General features: G+C 31.7%; 1 protein-coding gene and 1 long non-coding RNA gene across 10 annotated transcripts in view; one reads left to right on the forward strand and one right to left on the reverse strand.

Annotated features, from left to right (window-relative positions):
* The window catches only part of LOC145318690 (uncharacterized), a 67,254-nt gene extending 50,872 nt beyond the window's left edge, over positions 1-16,382 (reverse strand). For all 9 annotated transcript variants that reach the window (XR_013879463.1, XR_013879461.1, XR_013879460.1 and 6 more), the window contains exons 1-6: positions 16,069-16,382; positions 9,927-9,989; positions 9,302-9,403; positions 7,777-7,847; positions 6,727-6,785; positions 6,260-6,349 (exon numbers count right to left, since the gene is read on the reverse strand). Coding sequence is in view for 1 of the 9 variants with exons in the window: in XM_080160135.1 (XP_080016261.1) it covers positions 6,260-6,349; positions 6,727-6,785; positions 7,777-7,847; positions 9,302-9,403; positions 9,927-9,988 (384 nt within the window). In the remaining 8 variants the exon portion in view is untranslated. The remainder of the gene's footprint in view (positions 1-6,259; positions 6,350-6,726; positions 6,786-7,776; positions 7,848-9,301; positions 9,404-9,926; positions 9,990-16,068) is intronic.
* A 4,128-nt stretch (positions 16,383-20,510) lies between these two features.
* LOC145320234 (uncharacterized) lies at positions 20,511-23,963 on the forward strand. The gene is made up of 4 exons (XR_013880128.1): positions 20,511-20,888; positions 21,442-21,511; positions 22,480-22,554; positions 23,617-23,963. It is a non-coding gene; the product is annotated as an uncharacterized LOC145320234 (long non-coding RNA).
* The last annotated feature ends 381 nt before the right edge of the window (positions 23,964-24,344 follow it).

Consider the following 24,344-nt stretch of genomic DNA (forward strand, 5'->3'; position numbering starts at 1 on the left):
TTGGTGTTTTTTAATAAATTTTTCTTTGCTGTCTTATTTAAATATGTGTATAAAAAACAACCAAAAAACTAAAAATTAACATTTTACAAACAGAACTGTTTCTTAACAACGAAAGAGATAATTTTTTAGACAAAATATACGTGATACTATTACATAAAGTAGTAAGGTTTTTGTTTGTTTGTCCATTATGATTTTGCTTATGAGAGAAATTAAATTCCATTTTAATTTTAAGCAATCTTTATGCTAAACTTCAAATACAAATTGCATAGATATTAGAGGCGCAGCCGATAGAATACTTAAAATGACAATTACCAATGTTTATGAGGATCTATAAATTTATGTTAGTTGTTTTAAAATCACATTCATTCTGATTTAATTAATACTTTTAATTCATTGTTATTTTCTTTCCTGTTTTCCCTTTTTCTCCTTCTATTGTCTTTTTTCCTTCCCCGCACCCCCCCCCCTTTTTTCTTCTCAAAATGCCAAAGTTAAATGAAAATAATTTTACATTACACAAAATTAAGTGTAAGGGTTAGTGTCAAAATTAAGAGTTTATGATAACCCTCCTACCCTACTACATGACCAATATGAAGCATGTATGAAAAGACAACTAGGATAATAGCCTAGAAACTTTATTTTTGTAATAAATCAAATTTTTTACTTATTTACATCTCCCTTTCATTGTATTTTTGCATATTTGCCAGCTTATATGTTATATGTCTATTTAATACTTTCTTTAAAAATTTTGAATATTTCTGTGTGCTGTTTATACAACCTTGGTGAGCAAGATCACTTAAGATGTATCCTGTTTATATAACCTTGGTGCACATGCACACTTTGGATGTGTCCTGTTTATATAACCTTGGTGCACTGCACACTTTGGATGTGACCTGTTTATATAACCTTGGTGCACCTAACACTTTGGATGTAACCTGTTTATATAGCCTTGGTGCACATGCACACTTTGGATGTGTCCTGTTTATATAAACTTGTTGCACATGCACACTTTGGATGTGTCCTGTTTTTTTATGACCCTAGTGCACATGCACACTTTGACCCGTTTATTTAACCTTGGAGGAACACATGAACAATTTTGCATGTGTCGCAGGCATTTGTAAATTCAAGTATATATAACTCTACTTTGCATTTAGATGTGCAAAAAATATTGCATTTGTAAATCCTTATATAAGTAACAGGATATTTATCACTGAATTTTATTGGTTTGTTCATTAAAGTCCAAATATTTCAACCTTCAACTAGCCACTAATTTTAATCTACAGAAGGCGCAATTTTGTGCATCATCATTGGGGATGTACATCAATATATCAGCCATTGTCTTATCCCTTTAGATCCCTGTGTGAAACTTGTGGCGCATGTGAGCTTACAAAATTGTGTAAACAATGATAAAATAACGCAAATAGTTCAGAATGTACACTATATTGGCAAGATTATTCTTAGAATCTGATGATTTTAATGATAAAATTTAAAAAGGTAATTGCACGAAATGCATTTAAACTTAAATTTAGTAAACTGCATATTTTTTCTGTTTAATGGTTTTAAACTACACCTATAGGGCATATATTTGAAAGAATTTAAATATTCTACCTCATAGTTTTGAAAATATCAAACTTGAAAATCAATTTATTATGATATATGCAACTTATATGGCTGTTTTATTTCACAAAAACAGCATGCCGGCTATTGTAGTGGTGCCTAATTGTTTTATATTTATTGTAATACAATACTAAATATGTTAGACAATTTTCTTTTAACTTGTGCTTGCAATCATATTTCTGAAATGCCCTTCATGAAACTATCCTTTTTTCCCAATATAGGCCTCAAGTACATTACTACAGAAGGAATAGTAAATGATGTGATTTCTTCTTTAAATGGGTTAATTTTGTACCCCCCCCCCCACCCCCCTCCCCTTTTAATAGTATAAAATCAGCCTTTGACTTTTACATATCACAAGTTTATCATCATTTTATTTCAACAATACAGCAGACACACAGAAGTGCTCTTATTACATTGATTTTTAAAAGCGAAGATTTTCTATAATTAGGGTCGGTCCGTCCGTTAATTTAGGCATGTTAGAATTGTCCTATCGATTTCAAATTTTGCATGGTGATTCCTTTAGTAGTAAGGTACGATTTAGAAAGCGTATCAACTCTATAATCATTACCAAAATGTCCGTACGTCCATTTTAAACATGTTGATTTTTTTACTTTTTTAACAACAAATTTTTATGTGATCTAATCATCCGATTGATCTGATTTTTGGTATATTGAATCCTGGGACAACAAAGTAAAATGTTGTAAGCGAAGCAACTTTATAATCAAGTCCTAAATATGTAAGTATGTCCATAAACATTATCCTGTATAAAGAATTTTTCAACAAATTTACTTACAATTTTGCTTCAACTCTTATACCTTTTATTCTGATTATTCAGTTCAGACACTATATAAGTGTTCATGTCCGTTTGTCCTACCGTTTCAGTGCTTCGCTTTTACGGATGTTGTCATCCTTGTTTCTAAAACATTGTCCTGTGGCCGACTTGAAAAATATGTTGCACATGCAGTTATGTGCAACAACTCCCCCTTTCAAAATCCCAGGATTCGCAAGTGACCCCCCCCCCCCCCACCTAAATTATTCAAATGACAATGTCAGGGATCTAAAGGGATAAGACAATGGCCGATTAATTGATTATCCAAATGATACTACATAAAATTAACCCTTCTATCTATTGAAACGTTTGGACACTCAAATAAATAAACCAATGTAATAACTGACCAATGGAAACATGCACAGCTAGTATAAACCCAGACAGGGAGGTGCAAATGGCTTAAAAACAAAGGGTACATAAATTCTTGATTAGTTTGTTCAAACTAGCAGTGACAAAACTATTTAACCCAAGATTTTAATATATAAAATTGGTAGATAATCAAAATTAAAGATTAAAGGCTGAAATTCACAACTAATCTTTTTTAACATTAAAAATGTTTTTATTTTTTTATTTCTTATTTTGCTATCTTTAACCACAATATAAAATTATTAGATATCAATAAAATACACATAGTATATGAATAGCATTTATTAAGAGTGTATAAATGCAGAGCAAAGCAACTCTACAAGCATTTTATTGGCCAGTCTGTCGGACAGGATTTTTCAAAGACCAATTTCATTATCTTTATAGAGGGGTAATTTTGTTCAACATTATTGGGGAAGTATATCAATTTTTCACCAATTGTCTTAATCCATAAAATCACTGATGACATGAATATCCCCATGAGCTTATCCAAGAGATTTCTAAACAAGGATGACAACATCCATAAACGCGAAGCTCTGAAAGGGTAGGACAAATGTAACAATTGTAAAGTGTCAGAACTGAATAATCAGAATATATATATGTATATGTATAAAAATCGAAAAAAAATTGTTAGTAAATTTGTTGAACACTACCTACCTGAATACAGGATACTGTTTTAGGACAAACTTTCATTTTTAGGACTTGATTATAGAAATGCTCTGCTTATAAAATTGTACTTTGTTGTCCCAGGAACCAGTATTCCAAAAATCAGATCAATCGGATAATTTTCTGGTAACGAATATAGAGTTGCTACGCTTTCTAAATCGTACCTAACTACAACAGGAATTACGATGCAAAGTTTGAAATCGATAGGACAATTCTAACATGCCTAAAATACCGAAAATGTACGGACCGACACTAATTATAGAAAAGCTTCGCTTTTAAAAAATAACCTATTTATTGGCGGATTTTAAAAATTAGGTAAATATAGTTATGAAGATAATTTAAAGGGGTTTTGCCACGTACTAAGTAGATATTTAAATTAAATTGATTCAAAATACAATTTCCAAGAAGAAAGAATTAATGTTATATTTAATAAGATTAGTTTTTATAAAAACTTACACTTTTTTTAGAGGGGGAGCGGACATTGGATTTTAAATTTTACAGGTCCCTAAAGTTTTATAAACACTCTTTTTTTATTTATTCGAATTGATTGGGCTGTACAAGTCAGCAGTGTCTATACTTTTCCACCTTTAATTTTAATTTAAATAATGGATAATTTGGTTTATCATTTTATTTATAGGCCTTTGATTATCACATTTTTAAAGGTCTTTGATTATCTGATAGTACGCCAAAGTTAAAATTTTTTTAAAGTAAAAAGTGAATCATCTATAATACAAAGTAGAACGATGTACCGAACGATTGTACCGAAGGATCACGCTAACTGCTGAACCGATCGGGTTCTCCTTCAAAGGTAGCTTCTCATAGGTCCCGGGAATGTTTATTACTATTTTTCTTACATGAAAAATACCTATCCCCCCAACGCAAACCCCCCCCCAAAAAAAAAAAAAAAAAAAAAAAAAAATTGGTTGATCAAACCTCTTGGGGCAAAGCCCCTAGAGGCTATGGGCAAAGCCGCTAGTAAAAATAAATAGTGGCTGTGCCACTTTATATGAATTTAAATCTGAGGATTAGAATAATTTAAATTTTAACTAGAACACTTTAGTCCACAACTAAGTGGAGCAAAAGTAATCTGTAAAAATTATGCAGTAAAAAAAAACAATAAACTTTTATACATTTAAAATAGTAAGCTTTTTGGTCTGTAGCGAAGGATCTCGCCAACCGCTGAACCGATTTGGTTCTTCTTTACAATGAATCTTCTTATAGGTCCCTACCTATCATTTCGAATATAAATTCCCTAGATGTTAGGGGCTTATCCGCTTGTGTTTATATATATAATTTGTGTGTTTGCAAACTTTGGATACATATATTAAACTTTGGGTGCATATATTAAACTTTGGGTACTTAAATTAAATTTTGATTTGATGCTTCAGAGTGATTAAACATATCAACAAAAATTTTAATCTCAACAAGGGGTACTTTTGTAGATTATCGTTTATTGCCTTATCCCTTTAGATTAATAAATTTTAATAAACTTAATGTTGCATAATTAACATACATACAAACCTTAAATATAATAAAGCTGTAGATCAAATATATTTCTATAGAAAAGTATAATACTAAAATCTTATAATCAAAATACTGTACAAAATATTTTTTTTGTACGTTCTAAATAACAAGTTTGTCTGACCGACTGTCATTCAAAGTTTGTTGAGAAAATTGAATGTAAGTTTTTTACATATTCATTAAAAAATTCAACCTTAATATACTAGACAAGTTTAAATTTGTACACTTACATAATTTTTGTCAAAGAACGTACTTAGAAATACCTAGGAATCTATATTGTAATTTTGTTAACAAAAGCCGCGCTAATCTATATATATATCTAACTAGTATAAAACGTTTTTAATACATTTCTTACTTTTTAGGTATTTTACCCTTAATTTTGAAGAAAAAAAATAATATGGTGGGGGGGGGGCGGGGGGAGGGTGGTTTATCAAGTACTCAATAAAACCTAACCAAAAGTAATAAACAAACAAACAAACAAAAACTACCTTCTGTATCTATAATACAAAGTAGAACGATGTCTGTCCGTCTGTCCGTCTGTCCGTCTGACCGTCTGTCCGTCTGTCTGTCCGTCCGTCCCTTAAGATCTCGGTAACCACTGAACCGATCGGATTCTACTCTTCAGGGTATATACCTAATGGTCCTGTGGTGGTTTTAAGCTATTTTCTTGGGGGGTGGGACACCCCCAACCCCCCCAAAAACAAAAAAAATCCCCCCCCATTTTTTTTTTTTTTTTTTTTTTTTTTTTTTTTGTAGAATTCTTTTGTAGAAATATTCTTTTGTAGAAGAATTCTTTTGTAGAAGATTTCTTTTGAAGAAAATTTCTTTTGTAGAAGATTTCTTTAGTTCTTCTTATTTTTTTTTTTAAATTTTTTTTGTTGTCATCTCTTGGGGCAAAGCCCCTAGAGGCTAGGGGCGAAGCCGCTAGTATAAAAAATAGGAGTGATGTGGCGAGGGGGGGGGGGTTCTGTGCTCAAAAAGACACTTTTAGGCAAATCACCATAAAGTTGAAGATTGATTTGACTGACAGACTGACATTTATTGTCGAATAGTTATTTCTCGCATCGTATTATAAATACCTTTCCGCGGATATAAAATGTACAATTTTATGATTAAAACCAGTTTTTTTAGCCCCGAGATGCAGAAGGCACGGGCACGGAAAACTGGATATAATACTAAACATAAATTTTAAGTATTGATAAGAACCAGTCTTAATCCACCGGATATTAATCGGTTTCGAATGAATACGAGAAAAAGGTTGCCTACCTGTGTGTAGCCGATGTAAGATTCTATTTTTTCTCCAATGAACAAAATTCTACCGGTTTGTGATAATAGGAACACTACTCCTTTCATAGCCTGTAACAAGTACATCATATTGTAGATATTGATGATACATAGAATTACTCCTTCTATGTAGATTACAATAAGAGGTTTAAACACTCAAATAAATGAACCGACCAATTAATATTCACAAAGTTGTTAAGCAAACGAATAGGAAACCGTTTAATACAACTTAAGCCCTAGCCTTTGGCATCTCGGGGCTAACAAAACGGGGTTTAATCTTATAATTGTATATTTTTATATCCGCGGAAAGCTGTTTATAATACAATGCAGTAAATAACAATTATTCATGAAAAAATACAAAGCAACATTTAAATCGTCAATATCGCACATGACGTACAGACACTAAATTAAGAAGAGAGCTTCGCTCATTATAAAAACAAGGACATTACCTCTACATGGTTAACAGCTTTCTTTATTGGCTGCGGGGATTCCTCAGTATTTGGGTACACTGAAATAAATATAATAATTGAAAACCTTTTGACAAATATCAGATTCTAACAATAGCTGCAAGCAGGGATCTAAAGGGATAAGACAAAGGACGATAAATTGATATAAATCACAATCAACAACGATGATTTTAGCAAAAATTTCCCTAAAGCTATCAGTTGAAACGTAACTGGACCTTAAGAACAATTCAATCAATATATTATATTTTAAGTCAACAAATAAAAAAATGGTGAAAAGCAGGGGCGTCCAAGCTTTTTATTTTGGGGGGGGGTAAAATTTTTTTGGGGGGGGGTAAAATGGCGCGCGAAGCACGCCGCAAATTTTTTTTACCCTCCCCAAATTTTTTACCCCGGGGGTAAAATTTGCTTGGGGGGAGGTAATTATCCCCCCTGAAATCTGTTGGCAGGGGTAAATTTAGTTTCCCCCCCAAAAATTTACCCCCGGGGTAAAATTTTTGGGGGGGATAATTTAAATTTTATGAAATATGTAGTATTAAAAATGCAAAAAAATTTTTTATTACAGATTTTTTATTTTGGAGGGTATTTACCCCCCCAAAATTATTTGGGGGGGGGGGGTAAATACCCCATCCTAAATGGTTAAGGATGCCTACGGCACCCCCAGGGTAGGGGTAAATTTTAAATGGGGGGGGGGGTAAAATGGAAAAAATTGGGGGGGGGGGGGTAATCGCCCCATTATCCCCCCCTTGGACGTCTATGGTGAAAAGCCAGTCTCCAGAGATTCTAAAATTTCGGCAATTCTCGGCAAATATTAAGCAATAAATACAGCTGTAACCTTTTTGGTCGAGTTCTTTTCTTTTATTTTTATGTTCAGTCAAAAAAGTAGCACATCCACCCCCCTCCCAATTTCTCCTCTACCCCCTTTTATATGTTTAGGATTTTAAAACCATCCGATAAACAAAAATAGCTTCTTCACGTGCGGACGTACTGACAAACTACATTAGTTATAGAGTAGCTACCCTGCTGTACACTTACTTTGATTTAGTCTGATATAGCTCGCCGCTGCCCGTAATATGTTCGTTTTCGTTGTCTCAGATTTCTTGGTCCTAGAAAATAATTCTTATAATTTCTCTTTTAAGAGGTTAACTACACTCTAAAAAACAGCAAAAAAAACCATTCCAGTGTGGCTTCGAAACAGAGTAATATCCGCTGGATTAGTACCGTTTCTCAGCCACACTGAAAAATCATGTATAGCATCGTATTCCAGACAACTTTCCACGATTATCAAAATAAAAATCACAAAATTAATCTGGTTTTCATCTTATATATTTACATTTTAATATACGCGGAAAGCTGTCTATAATACGATGCGTTAAATAACTATTTCAAGAACGTACATGAAATACGTTTTCTGTGGGAGTACCCTATCCTTAGTTATGTGGCGCACCCTGTATTTGTTCTACACATATTTTAGGCTACAATCCCATGGGCATATATAAATCTCCCCTAGAATGCAGATTTTAATCGGTTCAGTGGTTAACGAGATATTAACGGATAATAAATAAACTTTACTATTTTTTTTGGGGGGGGGGGGGGAGGGGTGGAAACCAAAATAGCTCTTTGGGTAAAAACATAGTCATCCAGGGGAAGGGGGGGGGGTGTTTCCTCAAAAAAAACCAACTTTTAAACCCCATAAAGGGAGAGGTCATTTTCTAGTAAATCCCGTAAAGGTGTGTGTTATAAGGCCTAAAAATAGTAGTAGAACGATAAGGTGCTCTATATATTTGTATTTCCTATTTTATAGAACAATAGGGAAGAAATTTTTTTTTTTTTTTTTGATAACCGTACCTGGAATATCTGAAATTTCTATCAAACGCTTTGTTTGGCTCAAACTGACACAAATAAAAAAAAATATAATTATAATAAATCAACCTGTAAAGAATGACTTCTTCCTTTGTTTAATGGTATAGATTGTTCTTAACCTTTACCTTGTACCTATAGAAAACATTATTATTATAATTATATTTTTTTTAAATTTTTGTCAGTTTGAGCCAAACAAAGCGTTTGATAGAAATTTCGTATTTTTTTTAGATAATCCAGGTACGGTTATCAAAAAAAAAAAAAAAATTTCCCTATTGTTCTATTCAATAGGGAATACATATATCTAGAGCACCTTATCGTTCTACTACTATTTTTAGGCCTTATAACACACACCTTTACGGGATTTACTAGAAAATGACCTCTCCCTTTGTCATCCCCTACAAAGAGAGGGGTAGGTTTCTGGTAGAATCCTTAAAGGTGTGTAATTTAAGGCTTAAAAATAGTAGTAAAACGATAACATTCATTAAATATGTGTAATTCTTATTGACAAGAACTATAGACAAATTTTTTTTTTAAGTTAACAAAAATTTTTATCGTTCTACTACTGTTTTTTACTTTAAGGATTTTACCAGAAACCTACCCCTCTCTTTTTAAAAATATATTAGATAAACACCGTTAAAATCTCCTCATTCAAAAACGACGTCCTTCGGTAAAAGGTAAACTAAGATTAAGAACTTACTTATCCGCGACGATCGGCGTGAGAGTTTTGACATTGCTGAGGTATTCGTTCAGCCGGTTCCGCCGCAATTTCTCAGCTTTGTTACGCCATTCCCGAGATACACTGAAACACAAATAGATTTTTTACACTAGATGATCTATTAGACGCAATAATCAAAAAAAAATTCTTTCAAACGGACAAATATTTTTGATTATACTTATAAGTAAATTTCTAGTGGTTAAGAAAATTGAGTCTCTAGGGGCACTCGAGGAGGGGCCTAGGGGTAACTTTTGGGAAGTCGACTCCCCTCAGTTTCAATTATCCTTCAGTATATATGCAAAGGCAGACGCAATAAAGAAGTAGACAATAAATATAACCCCAATCTCCTTCCCACAAAATAAGTGTATAATATAAGAATGATTTTATCCCTAATAACCTATCCTCTCAGTTCAAAGATAAATCCAAAATATATACCAGGTTTACGCAAATGTGTCAGAACTCCCCCCCCCCCCCTTGATATCGGGTCGAATTAATCGAGTAATCTACCTTTTTAGCTTTACTAGTGGCTGAGGCAATTTTAAACTATCCAAAGCGTTGCCAATCTAAAATTGATACCTATGACCATCGTTTTTTGATGCCAGCTTACCTGTATTTTGGCGGGAGCTCAGGAAATTTCGGCGATTTCTTACCGCCGCCGTTTCCGCTCATCCTGAAATAAAAATAATAAAATTATGAATATTTTTTAAAACTAACTTTATTTACCTATCTATAATACAAAGTAGAACGATGTCTGTCTGTTTGTTTGTCTGTCTGATCGGGTTCTCCTTAACAGGGTAGATTCTCATATGTCCCTGGAAGGTTTATAACTATTTTGGGGGAGGGTACCACCACCCTCCCTAGAGAAATTAAATTTTTTTAAAATTTCTCAATTTTAGAAAGAGAGTTCAACGAAAAACAAACATCAAACGTAAATTTTTTTTACTTTTTCTTTTAAAATCTAAAATAAGAAATTGAATTACTAAATTCGACTCTCTCCTCCTCAAGTGCCCCTAGAGGCCTCTAGGGGCGTAGCCGCTAGTAGGTATATATTTTGTAATTAAGGTTATAATCACCCTTTAAAAAAAAGTAAACGGATGTCGGCCTATTTGTCTATAACAAAGGATCTCGCTAACCGCTGCAGATTTGCAGTTTTGAAATTAACTCATTCTCACAATGTCAGCATGACGAGTCGTTTAATGGTGAAAAATTGTGTAATTTTTTTCCTACTTTGGTAACTTAAAAGCCATTTTTACCCTTATTTCATTTTTGATAATCAATTTAAGCAATGTGCATTTTTTTAATGTTTTTTTTCGGAAAGGGGAAGGGGCGGCGGCGGGTAAAAAATCTTAATATGAGGAGCAACCAGTGGCGTGCGAACCGAAGGGGGCATTTGGGGCAATTGCCCCCCCCCCTAGCGACCAAAACGCCCCCCCCTGCCCCCCCTAGCCAACGCCCCCCCTGCCCCCCCCTAAATGTGGAAAAATGCCCCATTTTGCCCCCCCCTAGTCAACAAAAATGCCCCTTTTTGCCCCCTACCCTACAAAAAGCAAAACTATCCCAGTTTCCAAAAAAAAAGATCAAGAAATACTAAAAAAAAAAATTTTGCCGCTTCGCGCCAAACAGACAATTACTATTCATTTAACCTTACCAAATTTTTTAATTAGTGTTGAAATTAGGTTATAATCTTTTTTCACTGAACATAACAAACCAGGTAATAGGAAGTATTTTATTTTGTATAATATAAACTTTTTACCAAAGAAATTGTGTACATCCCCAATGATGATACACAAAATTACCCCTTATATAGATTACAATTAGTGGATGAAATGTATGGAAACTCGACTTAATTAACCAACCAATCAAAATTCCAAAAGTCCACAAAGTTGTTGAGCCAACGAATAAGAGAATTTTATATGAAATATTGGGGACTAGTGTAATAAATAGCTCAAAAACCCCTCCCTCCCTGCATATTTGAAGAAAAAAATTTGCACTTCGCCCCCTTCCAAATGGTTTCTGCTTTTTATCACATTGCATTGTATATTTTGTTATTTACTAAGTATATTTGCGATAACTTTTATTTAATGAAATCTTCCAATTTTTAACATGTACAAAACGGCCTGCTTAATTGCTTCAAGATCCATGTCAGATCTATATAGGAAATAAATGTCTATAAACAAGCTCAAGTTTTCCAAGGAATATTTGTTTAAAACTCATAGTGCTCCAATAATCCATAATAAAGTCTCATTGCCCAGAACAATAAGACCCATTATTTTACTTTATTAAAAATAAATTCCTTTTTTTAATTTCATGTTGCTATTTACCTTTTATCAATGTAATTAATTTCTAATCATAAAAAAGAAAATTTAGATTTATAATATAATAAATTTAAGAAAACTCTATTTTAAAAGAATTCGATTGTGGCGACACTTTGTGTGTTCAAATATTAAACTAAAATTGTAATCATCATCATTAACCCTTTGGTGATGGTAATGTAAAGAAAAAAATATAATTTAAAAAATCTTTTTAAAATCATTTAGATTATTAAATATTTACTTTCTTTTAGATAGTAATGCCGGGTGAGGAAAATAGATTTATTGAGAAATAGATATGCATATAGAAAACTAGCCAATAGAGAGATAATTATATCGAGCCAACTCTAGTTATTTCTATAAAAACATGTGTAAACAACAAATATTTAATCAAAAAGTTATTTTATATAAAAAAGAAATAGCGTTGATATTTATCTAATAAGAGATATAAGTTTTCCGGATTTTTAATGTAGGGAGTAGATTTGAAATCAAATTTTAAGGATTTTTTATAAAATTCGTTTTTTGTAAAATTCTTTATCTAAAAGCGGATATACATTTTAAGTTAATTAATTTTGACCAATAGGATAGGTGGATTTTAAACTACCTGCGCTCTAATTGGTTGAATGATGTACGACATCCAATCAGAGCGCAGATTTTTTAAATCCACCAATCACGGATGCCAAAATTAATAAACTTAATTTGTATTTCCGCTTTTAGATAAAGAATTATACAAAAAACGAATTTTATAAAAAATCCTTAAAATTTGATGCAGATTTCAAATCTACTCCCTACATTACAATTCCGGAAAACTTATATCCCTTATTATCTAAGCCTTTTTCTCAACACTGTATGTCTGTCTAAATGAATAACTATATATGATGTCACATTATTTTCAGGATAAGTTTATCATTTTTTTGTGTACATACCCTTACAAAAAGACATGTTTTTTTATGGCAATTTTCATTAAAAACCCTTAAAACAAACTACACTTTATATTCCTAACTTGATAAAATACGCCACTCTTGTTGTCTTTAATTGATTTTAGTTCAAAGGGGGAGTAAATATTTTTAGGCAACACCACTTAATAAAAAATTAACAGAGTTTTAAAGTGCCATCATTTAAAGAGGGTAGGATATGTTGATATAACTTTTTAGCTTCTCTATAATTCACTATGGCTGTCAGTACATAATGCTAAGGGGGATTTTTTCAACTGCAATTAAAGATAGAAGGCTAAAACTTAATGTTTACATTCCCTTCATTATGGAGTATAATTAACTATTAAAAATTCATGGAGGTCAGACTGCTATTCAGGACGTTTTTGGCTATTTTTGTATCTTTCAAATTTCAGGTATAGTCCCTTTTGTGACATTGCCTCTTGCAGGTGCATTTCGTCGTATTTTCACAGTAGCTTTTCACCTATTTATAGCTCCTGTGGGGCCAATTAACTAACTCTGCGGGGAAATCACCTAACCTAACTTAACCTAGAATAACCTATTAAAAGCTACTATGAAAATACGACGAAATGCCCCTTAAAAGATGTTGCCACAAAAGAGACTATACCCCAAAGTTTTCCATATATCTAAGAGATTTTTATATCTGTAGATGAAAGGACAAGTAATTTTTTTTATTTTTTACATAGTTCTTTATATCTTTGGTTTTTATGGTATGATAAATTTTTTTGTGGATTACAAGATTTTTAAAAAATTAAATTTCTCGCTGTTTCGAGCATCCAGTGTGTAATTTACTTTGACTGTCATCACACAACATACAGGAAAAAGGATTTGTGACTTTTTCTATCTAAAATATATATTTTTTTCAACAGATGCTCTTTAAATCTACTTGTCTGTATTCTTATTAATGATTTTTTGTGCTTTGCTACTTAAAGATGTTGTCATCCTTGTTGTCATACAATAAAGAAATATTTAAAATCAGTTTTACATATTAGGTTAATTTTTGGTAAATTATTTCCAAAATGAGTGTTTTTATCTCCCCCCTCCAAATTTTTTTTAATGGGGTTGTTCATCATTCCTGCTGAGATTTTATAACATCCCCTTCCAACCATAAAAAATGTTTTGTGGTGGGGGGGGGGGGGGGGGAAAGGTTAAATTATCTTCTGTACTTTTTTTTCGAAGATGCTTTCTAGCTTTCTTCCCTTCGGTCATTGCAAGGTGGGGAGAAGGGATGGGGGAGAAGAGATGGGGGGGGGGAGATGGGGGAGAAGAGATGGGGGGAAGAGATGGGGGAAGGGATGGGGAAGAAGGGATAAGGACTAGAAGGCCCATAATCAAATAATCCCACCCCTTAAAACGCCCTTATTTAAAATTAATATATATAATCAAAATGCCCCCCCCTAAAGCAAAGTGCCCCCCCGGGGCACTTTGATTTAGGGGGGGGGCAAAATTTTACAAAATCTTCAAAATGCCCCCCCCTAGACAAAGTGCTTCGCACGCCACTGGGAGCAACTACAGTTTTTGGGGTGGGAGGAACCTCCCCCCCTCCCACAAACAAATACATGAAGAGCAGCGTTGCGGAGCCGTTTGATTTTGGTGCGGCTAAGGATATAGCTCCGGCTCCGACCTAAAATCAAGAAAAACTCAACATATTTTTTTACCAAGTCTATTTTTGATTTTTGAAGGTTTCAAAAGTTCAATTTTTGATAAACATGAACTTGAAAAACTTAAAAGGGGCATTTATTTAAAAATTATAATTAACGAAAAATCTCTTTTTTTAGATAACCTGGAGCCGTTTTTTAACGAAAATTACGGCTCCAGCAAAATATGGCGGCTCCACGGCTCCCGGCTCCACAACGCTGATGTAGAGGGTTAAGGTAATTGCCCCTGTCTATTTTGTATAACCTATTCAAAATTTTCAGCCAACAAATGCTAAAATATTGTGTTTATAAAACTTTAGGTACCAGTATAATTTACAGTAAATGTCCAAGCCAATTTTAGAAAACCAGTGTTTTATATCATAAATAAAAAGTTATCCATCTTTGCTAAATATATTTTGCTAAATAAATTACCTAACCTTCTTCAGTATAGTGCAATTTTCGGATCATGTTACTACTATGTTAAGCGCTTAACCTAATAGTAACATGTTTAACTTTGCTTAACCTAATTAAAAATATTATTAAAAATAAACTTTTTTGTCATTTCTAAAGAACTTTGAAACCCCAAACAACTTCCTTTATCCTAAACCAAATTAAACCAGGAAAACTCCTCCTTCTCTTTTTCTCCTCCTGAGAAATGTTATGAGCGGAGAGATCACTATAATGATAACGCATTTTACAATTTGTGCAACCAGATTGCTATTCAATATCACGTGTAATAATTTTTTTTGCATCATATCTATTCAATTCCATTAATTATACATGTTTAGCTAACAAATTACTCTTAATTGTTTCTATTTATAATTACATTAGTATCTCTATAAAGAATGGAGAGGGGGGTATTGCTTAACCTACAAGTAACATATGGTTAGCGCTTAACCTAATAGTAACATGATCCCAATTTTCTAATATTTGAATTTTCTTGTAAACATGAATGATTCCAAATTGAATTACATAAAGTTTCTTCTGAAATAAATGAAGCAAAGTGAAAGATAGAAAAAAATAGAGGAAAAAACTACTTTCTTCTGTTACACCCCCCCCCCTCCCCCACTCCCCATATCCCTTATCTTAAAACTTCTAATTTTCTTTAAATCTTCCCATTTGCCTCAAGCATCTCCATTTAAGGCCCAACATCCCGAACCCCCCTTCCTTTAATAGCTCATTTTTACCCACCACTTCCCTTTATTAAACCCCCTCCCCCCCGGCCCCCTACTACAAAGTTGCTCTGTATATGTGCAGGAATAAGAGGGCGAGGGAGTTAAAAAAAAACATGTTTTCTTATTCGTTAGCTTTAACTAAATGAACTTATGTTAAATCTTGATTATCAGGTTCAAACTATAAGTGTCCAAATTTTTCAACCAATAATTTTAATCTAGAGTGAGTAATTTTATTAATCAGCATTGGGGATGTTGTAGATAAATATTTATGTGGTGATCAATTGTCTTATCCCTTAAAATCCCTGAAATTGTTGTCTGCTAGAATTATTCTATGAATTTGAAGTTACATAAATGTACTATGGTAAACCCAGCTCTTATTAACAGAAGGATAGATAGATATTCACTCCCCCCCCCCCCTTTCCGTAAAATTCTCCGAGTGCTCGTCCCCCCCCCCCTCATCTAAACTTTCCTCACCCCTTTCTCACTACAAACCCCCCACTATACCCCCATTCCCTTTTCATCGACCCCTCATTCAGTCTGCTTTTACTATAACATTTCTCTACCTCCCTTCCTTAATCTTACTATATACATACAAAAACTATTATTTATACAAATTATACAGAATGTATAAAATATACACTGTAAAAATTGCAGGAAAATAGCATATAACCCTACCTGATTAATCAGAAATATTATGTTGTAAAAATCACTATTTTTTTGTCACATAACTAAATATTACTACGTTTTAAACTTAAATTCACGTTCACACTTTAATTTTTTAGTATTAAAATCACATGGACTAGATTTATTAAATTATATTTTTTTCTATGTCACTTTATTATACTTTTGTATGATATTTATTATATTTTTTGTCACTATGTTATTTTTACACCAAGGCCCTAAAAATCATTGAATTTCGTAACAACTTGTTTTTGTTTAGAGAAGCAGGAAGCTGCTCATACGAGTAAACCGAAAGACAAACTAACAACAAGGTTTCCAACTTGTAGATTCATAGTTGCCAAAACGTAATTATTTTTATTACTAATAAAAAAGATTCTATATGTGCGATACACAAAGAAATCTTTTAGATATTCATATAACAGCAAAATGTAATTTTGTAACTTTAAAAAAACATTTGAAAAGTAACTTTAGAAACCTAATGGCAACTCTGATTTGTGAGAGAGCGATACGGGAGAAGAAGTTGATAGAGAGGAGAGAGAGAGAGGGGAAAAGGGGGAATTTGATAGTGACGATGAAAAGAGAGAGGTGACCTCTCTGTTTCTCACTCTCTTTCTCTGAGATGGGTTTTTAAAAGATGAATGCCGCGTTTTTTACGACATTTTTTAGAAATTGATTGATTGAACGAAGACAATAGGATTTCAACTGAAATTCAAAAATTTTAAAATTATTATTTTAGCCATTTGTATAATGTCTAATACAGCTCTAAAAAGATGCATTAATTAATATGCAGCAAAAATGGTTTGAAGATAATTTGTTTTTCTTTTATGTAGGCCGTACCAACAAAAGCGAAAAAATTGAATAAATAGTTGTATACTCTGTTTAAATTTTGCGAAACGAAAAAACGCGGCATTCTTTTTATGAAAACCCATTTCTGTCTGCTATCAAACAAACATATCACAATTGAGCTAGACTAGAGTGTTCATACGTCGATACTACCTTCTCCTTGTTTGACCTTTTAAATTGCAGTAATAATATAATATCATGTAAGATTTATAATATTGATAGAAAAAATCAAAGGCGTCAAGAAGTTATCAGTATTAATGCATAATAGTAGAAAAATGCTAAGCATAAATTAGAATAATCATTTCTGTTATACGTATAGTACAGGAGCTATTCTGTTAGAATTATAATATACTATTTACGCATGCATGCATCAATGAAAAATTTAAAATTTAAGCCATATTAGGTTATTTTAGGTTAGGTTAGGTTATATTAGGTTAGGTTAGGTTAGATTAGGTTCAACTAACCTAATAAAGATTAACTTTCTTTGATGCACGCATGCCGCATAACTTCTCAAATAGTAAATAACATCATAACATAATTCGAAGGGAACAGAGCTACGTGGTAAAATGTTCCAACTGACTCAAAACTTTTCAACCGTTTTCACCTACATAGCTCCTTAACTACAAATAGCACAAAATGGTTCTTATATTTCCAAAAGGTAGAGCTTATGAAAATTCTAACAGTATGCATAACATTTTTCTACTATTAACACAATCCAAGCAGATTGAATTTTTAAAATGTATGCATTTGTACTCTCCCTTTTTATCGGTCATTGTCCATTAATCTTTAAAAATTGGTTTCTAGACATAACTTGTTATAAACCATGAAATATTTTTTTCTGATACAAAATGCCCCACATAAATGAAGAAAATGAGATATAAATTATTAACTTCTGTCAATGTAAGTGGGTTAAAGGGACTGTGAACGTAAATTTTTCTCATCTTAATATCAAATCTTAACATCATCTCATTCATAATATCTCACAGATTGAGCAAAACGCGCTTTTGTTTGCTTAAAAAACGGCTTTTTCCGACGATTTTTATAAGGTACAGGGAAAGGAAGAAATTTTCCGTATTATATAAAATGTGCATTAAATTGCTTTTTTTCTCCCATTATAGCTAAAATTAAACTTTTTCACATAGTTCTAGATTTTTCCTAACGGTTAAGCTGACTTTTAACATAATCCTTGCTTTAAAACAATGTATAGTTACTTAGAAATTGATAAAATAGGCAATATTTTTTATTGAAAACCAAATACAATAACAAAGCCAGAAACAGGTTTTTTATTATTATCCAATTAACTTTAGATGGCCCATCTCTCGCCCACCTTTAATTACAAATTTGTAAAAAATAAAGACGCAATATTTCTTTATGAACAGTCTGATAAAAGTGTAAACTAATTCTCCAAAGTGGGTTATTTATTGTCCAACACAATAAAAAAGGATATTATTATTTTAAATAACCTATGAGATTCAACCCTTTGCAGACAGTGAGGTATTTTTCTGTCAATAATACGAATTTAAAATAGGTCTTTATTACCTAATTACTACATTATAAAAAAACTAATTGGCAATTTTATATCATAAAATAAATACTTAACAGTAAGTAAATTGTTTCAACTATATATGACACGTTAAATATCCCTACAAACATTATAAGAAATAAAAATGTTCAGATTTTCCCTGTTTTTTCCTTTTTCCCTCCCAAAATACCATAAAATCAAGGCATTATTCCTGGATATTTTTGTTAATAGGACGTTTTTGGTTGATCAGTGTAGTGAAATGTGCTTAGAAAATGTTAAGATTTGATAATCAGATAAGAAATTTTTACGTTCACACTCCCTTTAATTAAAAAAATACTTTTGTTCCATTAAATAACATAACACTGTACATCTGTAAATAATCAACATAATTAAAGGTTGCACTAGCATTCTTGTAGAGGGTTGTAGGGGAATGGACATCTGTAAATTAAAAAAATCTAGAATTCACCTGATTAAAACTTTAAACAAGGTACAAATCATACAAAATGGGGTTTTAGTTGGATAATACTGATTATCACTGTTATTGGAATAACCTCATCTGATTATCTGGTTTAAAATATAACTATTTTATGATTTTAACAAAGCATTAAAGGGCGAATATAGGTTTGATATGATATGGGCTTATTTCAAGCGTGCAATTATATAGATTATAAGTAACTTAAAGGCATTGACATATTTAACTGTATAAGTCCGTTTCTAGCCTAAAACCGAACTGATTCGTTGATATAATTACGCCATTTCGCGTAACTTTTGTGGTTCCCTATGAAATCCAAACATCCCTGCATCACACAAGGCTGCGTCGGAAGGTTGTATTATAAAGCTTTTGTTCAATCATAGTCAAAATGAAGACGAAAGGAATGGGAAAAAAAAGGATGCTGCAACTTTTATTTTTGATCAAATAAATTTTTCATAACATAATTTTGTAAAAGTCCATTGAAAAAGGGAGGGCTAAAAACTAATTTTTAAAAAATATTTCAAAATTAAAATATTATGTTTGTTTGCTAAAAGTTGCATCATGTTTGTGTCTTTACCCAGGCTACAAAGGGTAAATATATTTTACATATTATATATTTTTATATAAATAAATTGTATTCATCATGAATAAATCTAAAATCTTAGTAGAGAAAATAAATTTAAAAACTTAATATTTATCTTTATGATGCACTATAAAGCAAAATTTTTGACGCTATTTAAAATTTGAATAAAATACTATATAATTAAATAAAATAAACATTTTAATCATCATTTAAGATGCATGCCAATGAAATAATCAATTAAACTTAAGAAAACTAGTAAAAAAAAGTCTTGTAAAGGGCTAAAATAAACGATTTTGTAGGCCATCTCATTTATTATATGTTGAAGAAAACACGAAAATTGTAAAATCTACTTAAAGTGATCACGAAGCTGCAAAATAGTTGATATATGTTACAGATTAATGTTTTTTAAGAGTATTTTTAAAAGAATTAAGTCTTATATACTTCACATTTAAAAATTTATCAAACTTTAAAAAAATTAATTTTCACACATTAAAACATTTATGTTTTTTGTGTGTTTTATTATACATATCTTAAAACCTATCAAATTGACAAATTACACTTATTTTTCTTGAAATTTACTCGTGGATGCATAGTTAAATATGTAAGGTTTTGTTACATACATATTAAACTAACCAAAATAGGTTGTATATAGCTTTCTAGGGGTGATTAAAAATTCTCCCAATGATCGGAAAAATATATCCATATATGGAAAAAACCATTTCTGATTAATTTCTGATTATGGACCCTGAAATTTCATTTTTTCGTTTATTTTTAAATCAATTTAAATATCTAAATATCTATAGATATATGATGTAAAAAATCATTAGAAATCAGTCATTTGCTTTGTATATATATGATACAATGTAATATAACTAAAAAGATAAATATAGGCAATTTTGAAATATTATCAAAGCAAACTTAAAAATGAGAAATCTCGGCACCTTTCTTAAAAGAGAAAGGGAGAAGGAAAGCATTAAAGTGTGCAACAAAACAAAACAAACACACTCTACAGCTGTAAACCTGTCTGCTTGTTGTTAGTTGGTTAAAATAATAATGCATTTATATTTTATGTTTTTTACAATCAATATAATTCAAACGCAAGTTATGTGATTATTATTATTATGTAAAAGCAAGGCTTTTATACATTAAAGCCTTATAAGTGCCTTAGATTGGATTTATGCCATTTTCCTAATTTAAATTAACCTTCTAAGAGGAACCATATCAGTTCAGCAGTTAGCGAGATTCTTCACTACAGACATAAAAAACTTACTACTATTTAAATACTAACTACTTTAAACATACAATCCTTTATTTAATGTTATATTCAACTTAATATATCGTAGATTAAAAAAATGTATATATTTTGAACACAGAGTAGTAAAAGCTTGTTTAAGGTAATTATATTATAATTTATATAACTTCAAAGGTGCATTTGTTCATTGTCTTAGTCATTTGCATAACTTGGGATAAGTCACGGGATATTAATTTGATGTATATCTCAATTATGTTAAATAAAATTTACCCTTTTGTAGAAACTTTTAATTTTTACCAACCTATAAGGAAATAATAAAAGCACACAAAGTATGGACAATGAACTGATGCACATCTCAATTTCGTGGAAAAGTATGGACACTGCATTTTTGTACCATCCAATAAAAATCATATTTAAGTTTCTCTGCCAACGAGTGAGAGCATTCTTATAATTTTTTACTAGTTTTATTTACATGCCAATATCCCCTCCCTGCCTAGCTGGTATAATGAGTTATTTTATATGATTACGCATATACGCACGCTTACATAAAGGTAGAGGGAATGGGATACTAACTTATGGCTTGATTCACATGCCACTCGTTAAAGAATAATTTCTACAGAAAAATTGAGACCTTATATTCTACTGATAACAAGAAATGTCTACTTAGTGAAATATTAATTAAGTATATTGTTTAGGTATGAATTGTTTGATGTTTGTGTTCTTTTGTTGCAAAGTTTTGCAGAAATATTGAATCGTTTCTTAAAGGTAATTTAATGACAGCAACCATAAAAGCAAAGCTCTGAAACTGTAGGTCAGACAAACATTAAAGCCAAACAAGGAGAATATAATTAAGTCAAAACAAAATTGTAAAAAAAGGGGGGGGGGGGTTAATGCAACCATCTCGTAATCAGTGAGCAAATGGCACTTAGAATTCGAATTTTGATCTAAACTTTTGCATGAGTAATCCTTGGTAGGTCTATTTTCCCTAAATTTAACAAAAAGTTGGAAAAGTAACGGCTGGCGGCTCAGCCGTTTAGCCGTTTTTTGCCTATTTTCAGGGTAAATTCATCATCAATTACATAGGAATCAACTATTTAAAACATATTTTTGGTTTAATTCATGTTAGATAATAGCAATAACTATTTTTGAAACTTCTAGTACCAACAGCTACCGTCGAGAACCGTTTGATAGCATTTTGGAGTGGCAACGAGAATAAGGTGGAGATAGGTTTTGTGAATAATTTGTACTATAGATATCCAAAAAATGGCAAAACTGCTGAGCCGCCAGCGGTTAGTCATTACTTTTCCAACTTATTGTTCGATTTAGGGAAAATAGACCTACCAAGGATTACTCATGCAAAATTTTAGATGGAAATTCGAATTCTATGTGCCATTTGCTCACTGATTACGAGATGGTTGCATTACCCCCCCTTATAAGAGATATTTGTAAGACGAACGAACGAACGGACCCTAATTTAATAAAAAAAATTGTATGAACGCTAGTTAATTTGAGTAATTTATGCAAAACTAAGAATGACAAAATCCTTAAAGGCGAAGTTTAACAAAACAGACAAACAAAAAAACCATTCCTTTAATCGCTTGTGTGTTGTCTGCAAAAAGTAAATTGTTCTCAAAGGGAAATGGAAATTTAAAAAAAAAGTCTTCTGGCTTCCTAGAATCGTGTCTTTTTATATCTGATAATGAAAATATTCCACCAATAGAATTATATTTTAGTTTGAATGGCCTAAATTTCTGACCCTACCTCCTGACAGAGAGTAAGAACCTAGTTTCCTAAAATTATAAAAACAGGTAAAAACTATAGTTGTATACTAGCAACTATACTCTTAGAGGGAAAGATGGTTTACTTTTCACTTCAAATTTTAGTATGGAAATATTTTTTTAAAAAGGGGAGGGGGTCAAAGGCGATTTCACTGCGGAGGTTAAAGGTACCCAAAATAAATATTAACTTTTACTGGACATAAAAGAAGAAAACGATGTCAGTCCAGTGTTTTCACACAGACATCCTGTTACTTTATATATACAAGACTAGCAGCTACGCCCCTAGAGACCTTTAAGGGGTGATGACATTCCCCCCACCTTTTTTAAAATTTCAGTTTTAATTTTAAATTTAAGAAGAAAATAAAAAAAAAATTATAGGGTCATTTTTTCATATGTCGATATATATTTAGTATGGGGGTGGTACTTCCCCTCCCCACAAAATCGTTATAAACCTGGACCTATGAAAAGCCAAATTGTAACCATATTGGTTCAGCTTCTAGCGAGTTCCTTTGCTACACACAGACTGATAGACATTATGTTGCTTTGTGTAAGAATATACTTTCAAAAATGTAAAAAAAAATTTATCAAAACTAGTACTCAGCTTATAACAACAAAGTAATTAATTGGGAAAAAATCACGAAACCTATACATGCTTTTCAGCTCTAGTTGGGGGGCAACACTTGACGACCATTTTATCTGCCAACAAATATAATTTTAGATTTATTTCGCATGTTGGCTATACCTTATTTCTTGCGGATCCCCCTTCTAAAGCTGAAGAGGGGGGGGGGTGTATTCATACTTTAGTTTTAAAAAGAATAAGTAAATAAGAAATTAAGAAGGTTGGTCAATGTTTTCTTAGCACAATTTCTCTTGGGAGTTGGTAAAGCCCTCTTCCAAAATAGTTATTGATTCTATGCAGTTATTGGATGCATATATGTGATTAGTAGTTTGATGTATATGTGTCTTGTTCGGGTTTTATTTCATCAAACTACATAAGAACCTTTCCCGGAATTTTTATAGGCTTCGATTTAAAGGCATCCTTTATCTGTTAGCGAGATCTTTTAAAATGTTCTTTATTAATTTTTTTTTCAGGTGTTGAGAAGTTGCATACCATACCTACTTTACGCGCTTTGAGAACTCGAGAAATAAGAAATTAAATCAATGAAAATTAATGATATCTCTAGTTTTCATTCAAAACCAATTAATATTCGGTAGATTAGAACCGGTTCTCAGCCATGCCAAAAATTATGTCTAGTATCGTATTATATATCCAGTTTTTTACGAATAAAAACATATACAACTATAAGATTAACACAATTTTTTAGCCCTGAGATGCTGAAGGCATGAAAAGCTGTTTATAATACGATGCGAGAATTGAAAAGTAAGAATGTAAATGTCTTATGTAGTTGAATTAAAAATATAAAAAAATTCTTAAAATATTGACTTGTTTTTATGATATTTAGTTTTTACGATGTTTAATTTTTTTTATAAGCAAAGCTACTCTATGATTAGAAATGTCCATTGTTGGTTTAAGGGATTAGACAAAAGTCTTAACATTATTACCCCTTGTAAGTATTAGTTCAATGATTTAAAAAAAGGAATTTTGTGGAACTATCCCTTTTTCTTATTTCTAAATTTTTCCTTACGTTGTTTGCTTTTTCTGTTTTTTCTCTAGTTGGAACTCAAGTAAAGAAGATTAATCTAGTTCAGGGTTATATACTTTTTATATACATTTTATTAAAAGCGAAGTTTTTCTATAATTAGGGTAGGGTCATACATTCATCCGTCCGTCACAGTTAGCTTTTTTCGTGAATTGAAAT

The sequence above is a fragment of the Acartia tonsa genome, chromosome 5 (assembly GCF_053477335.1).
Source record: "Acartia tonsa isolate MP-2025a chromosome 5, ASM5347733v1, whole genome shotgun sequence".
NCBI classification, from domain to species: domain Eukaryota; kingdom Metazoa; phylum Arthropoda; class Copepoda; order Calanoida; family Acartiidae; genus Acartia; species Acartia tonsa.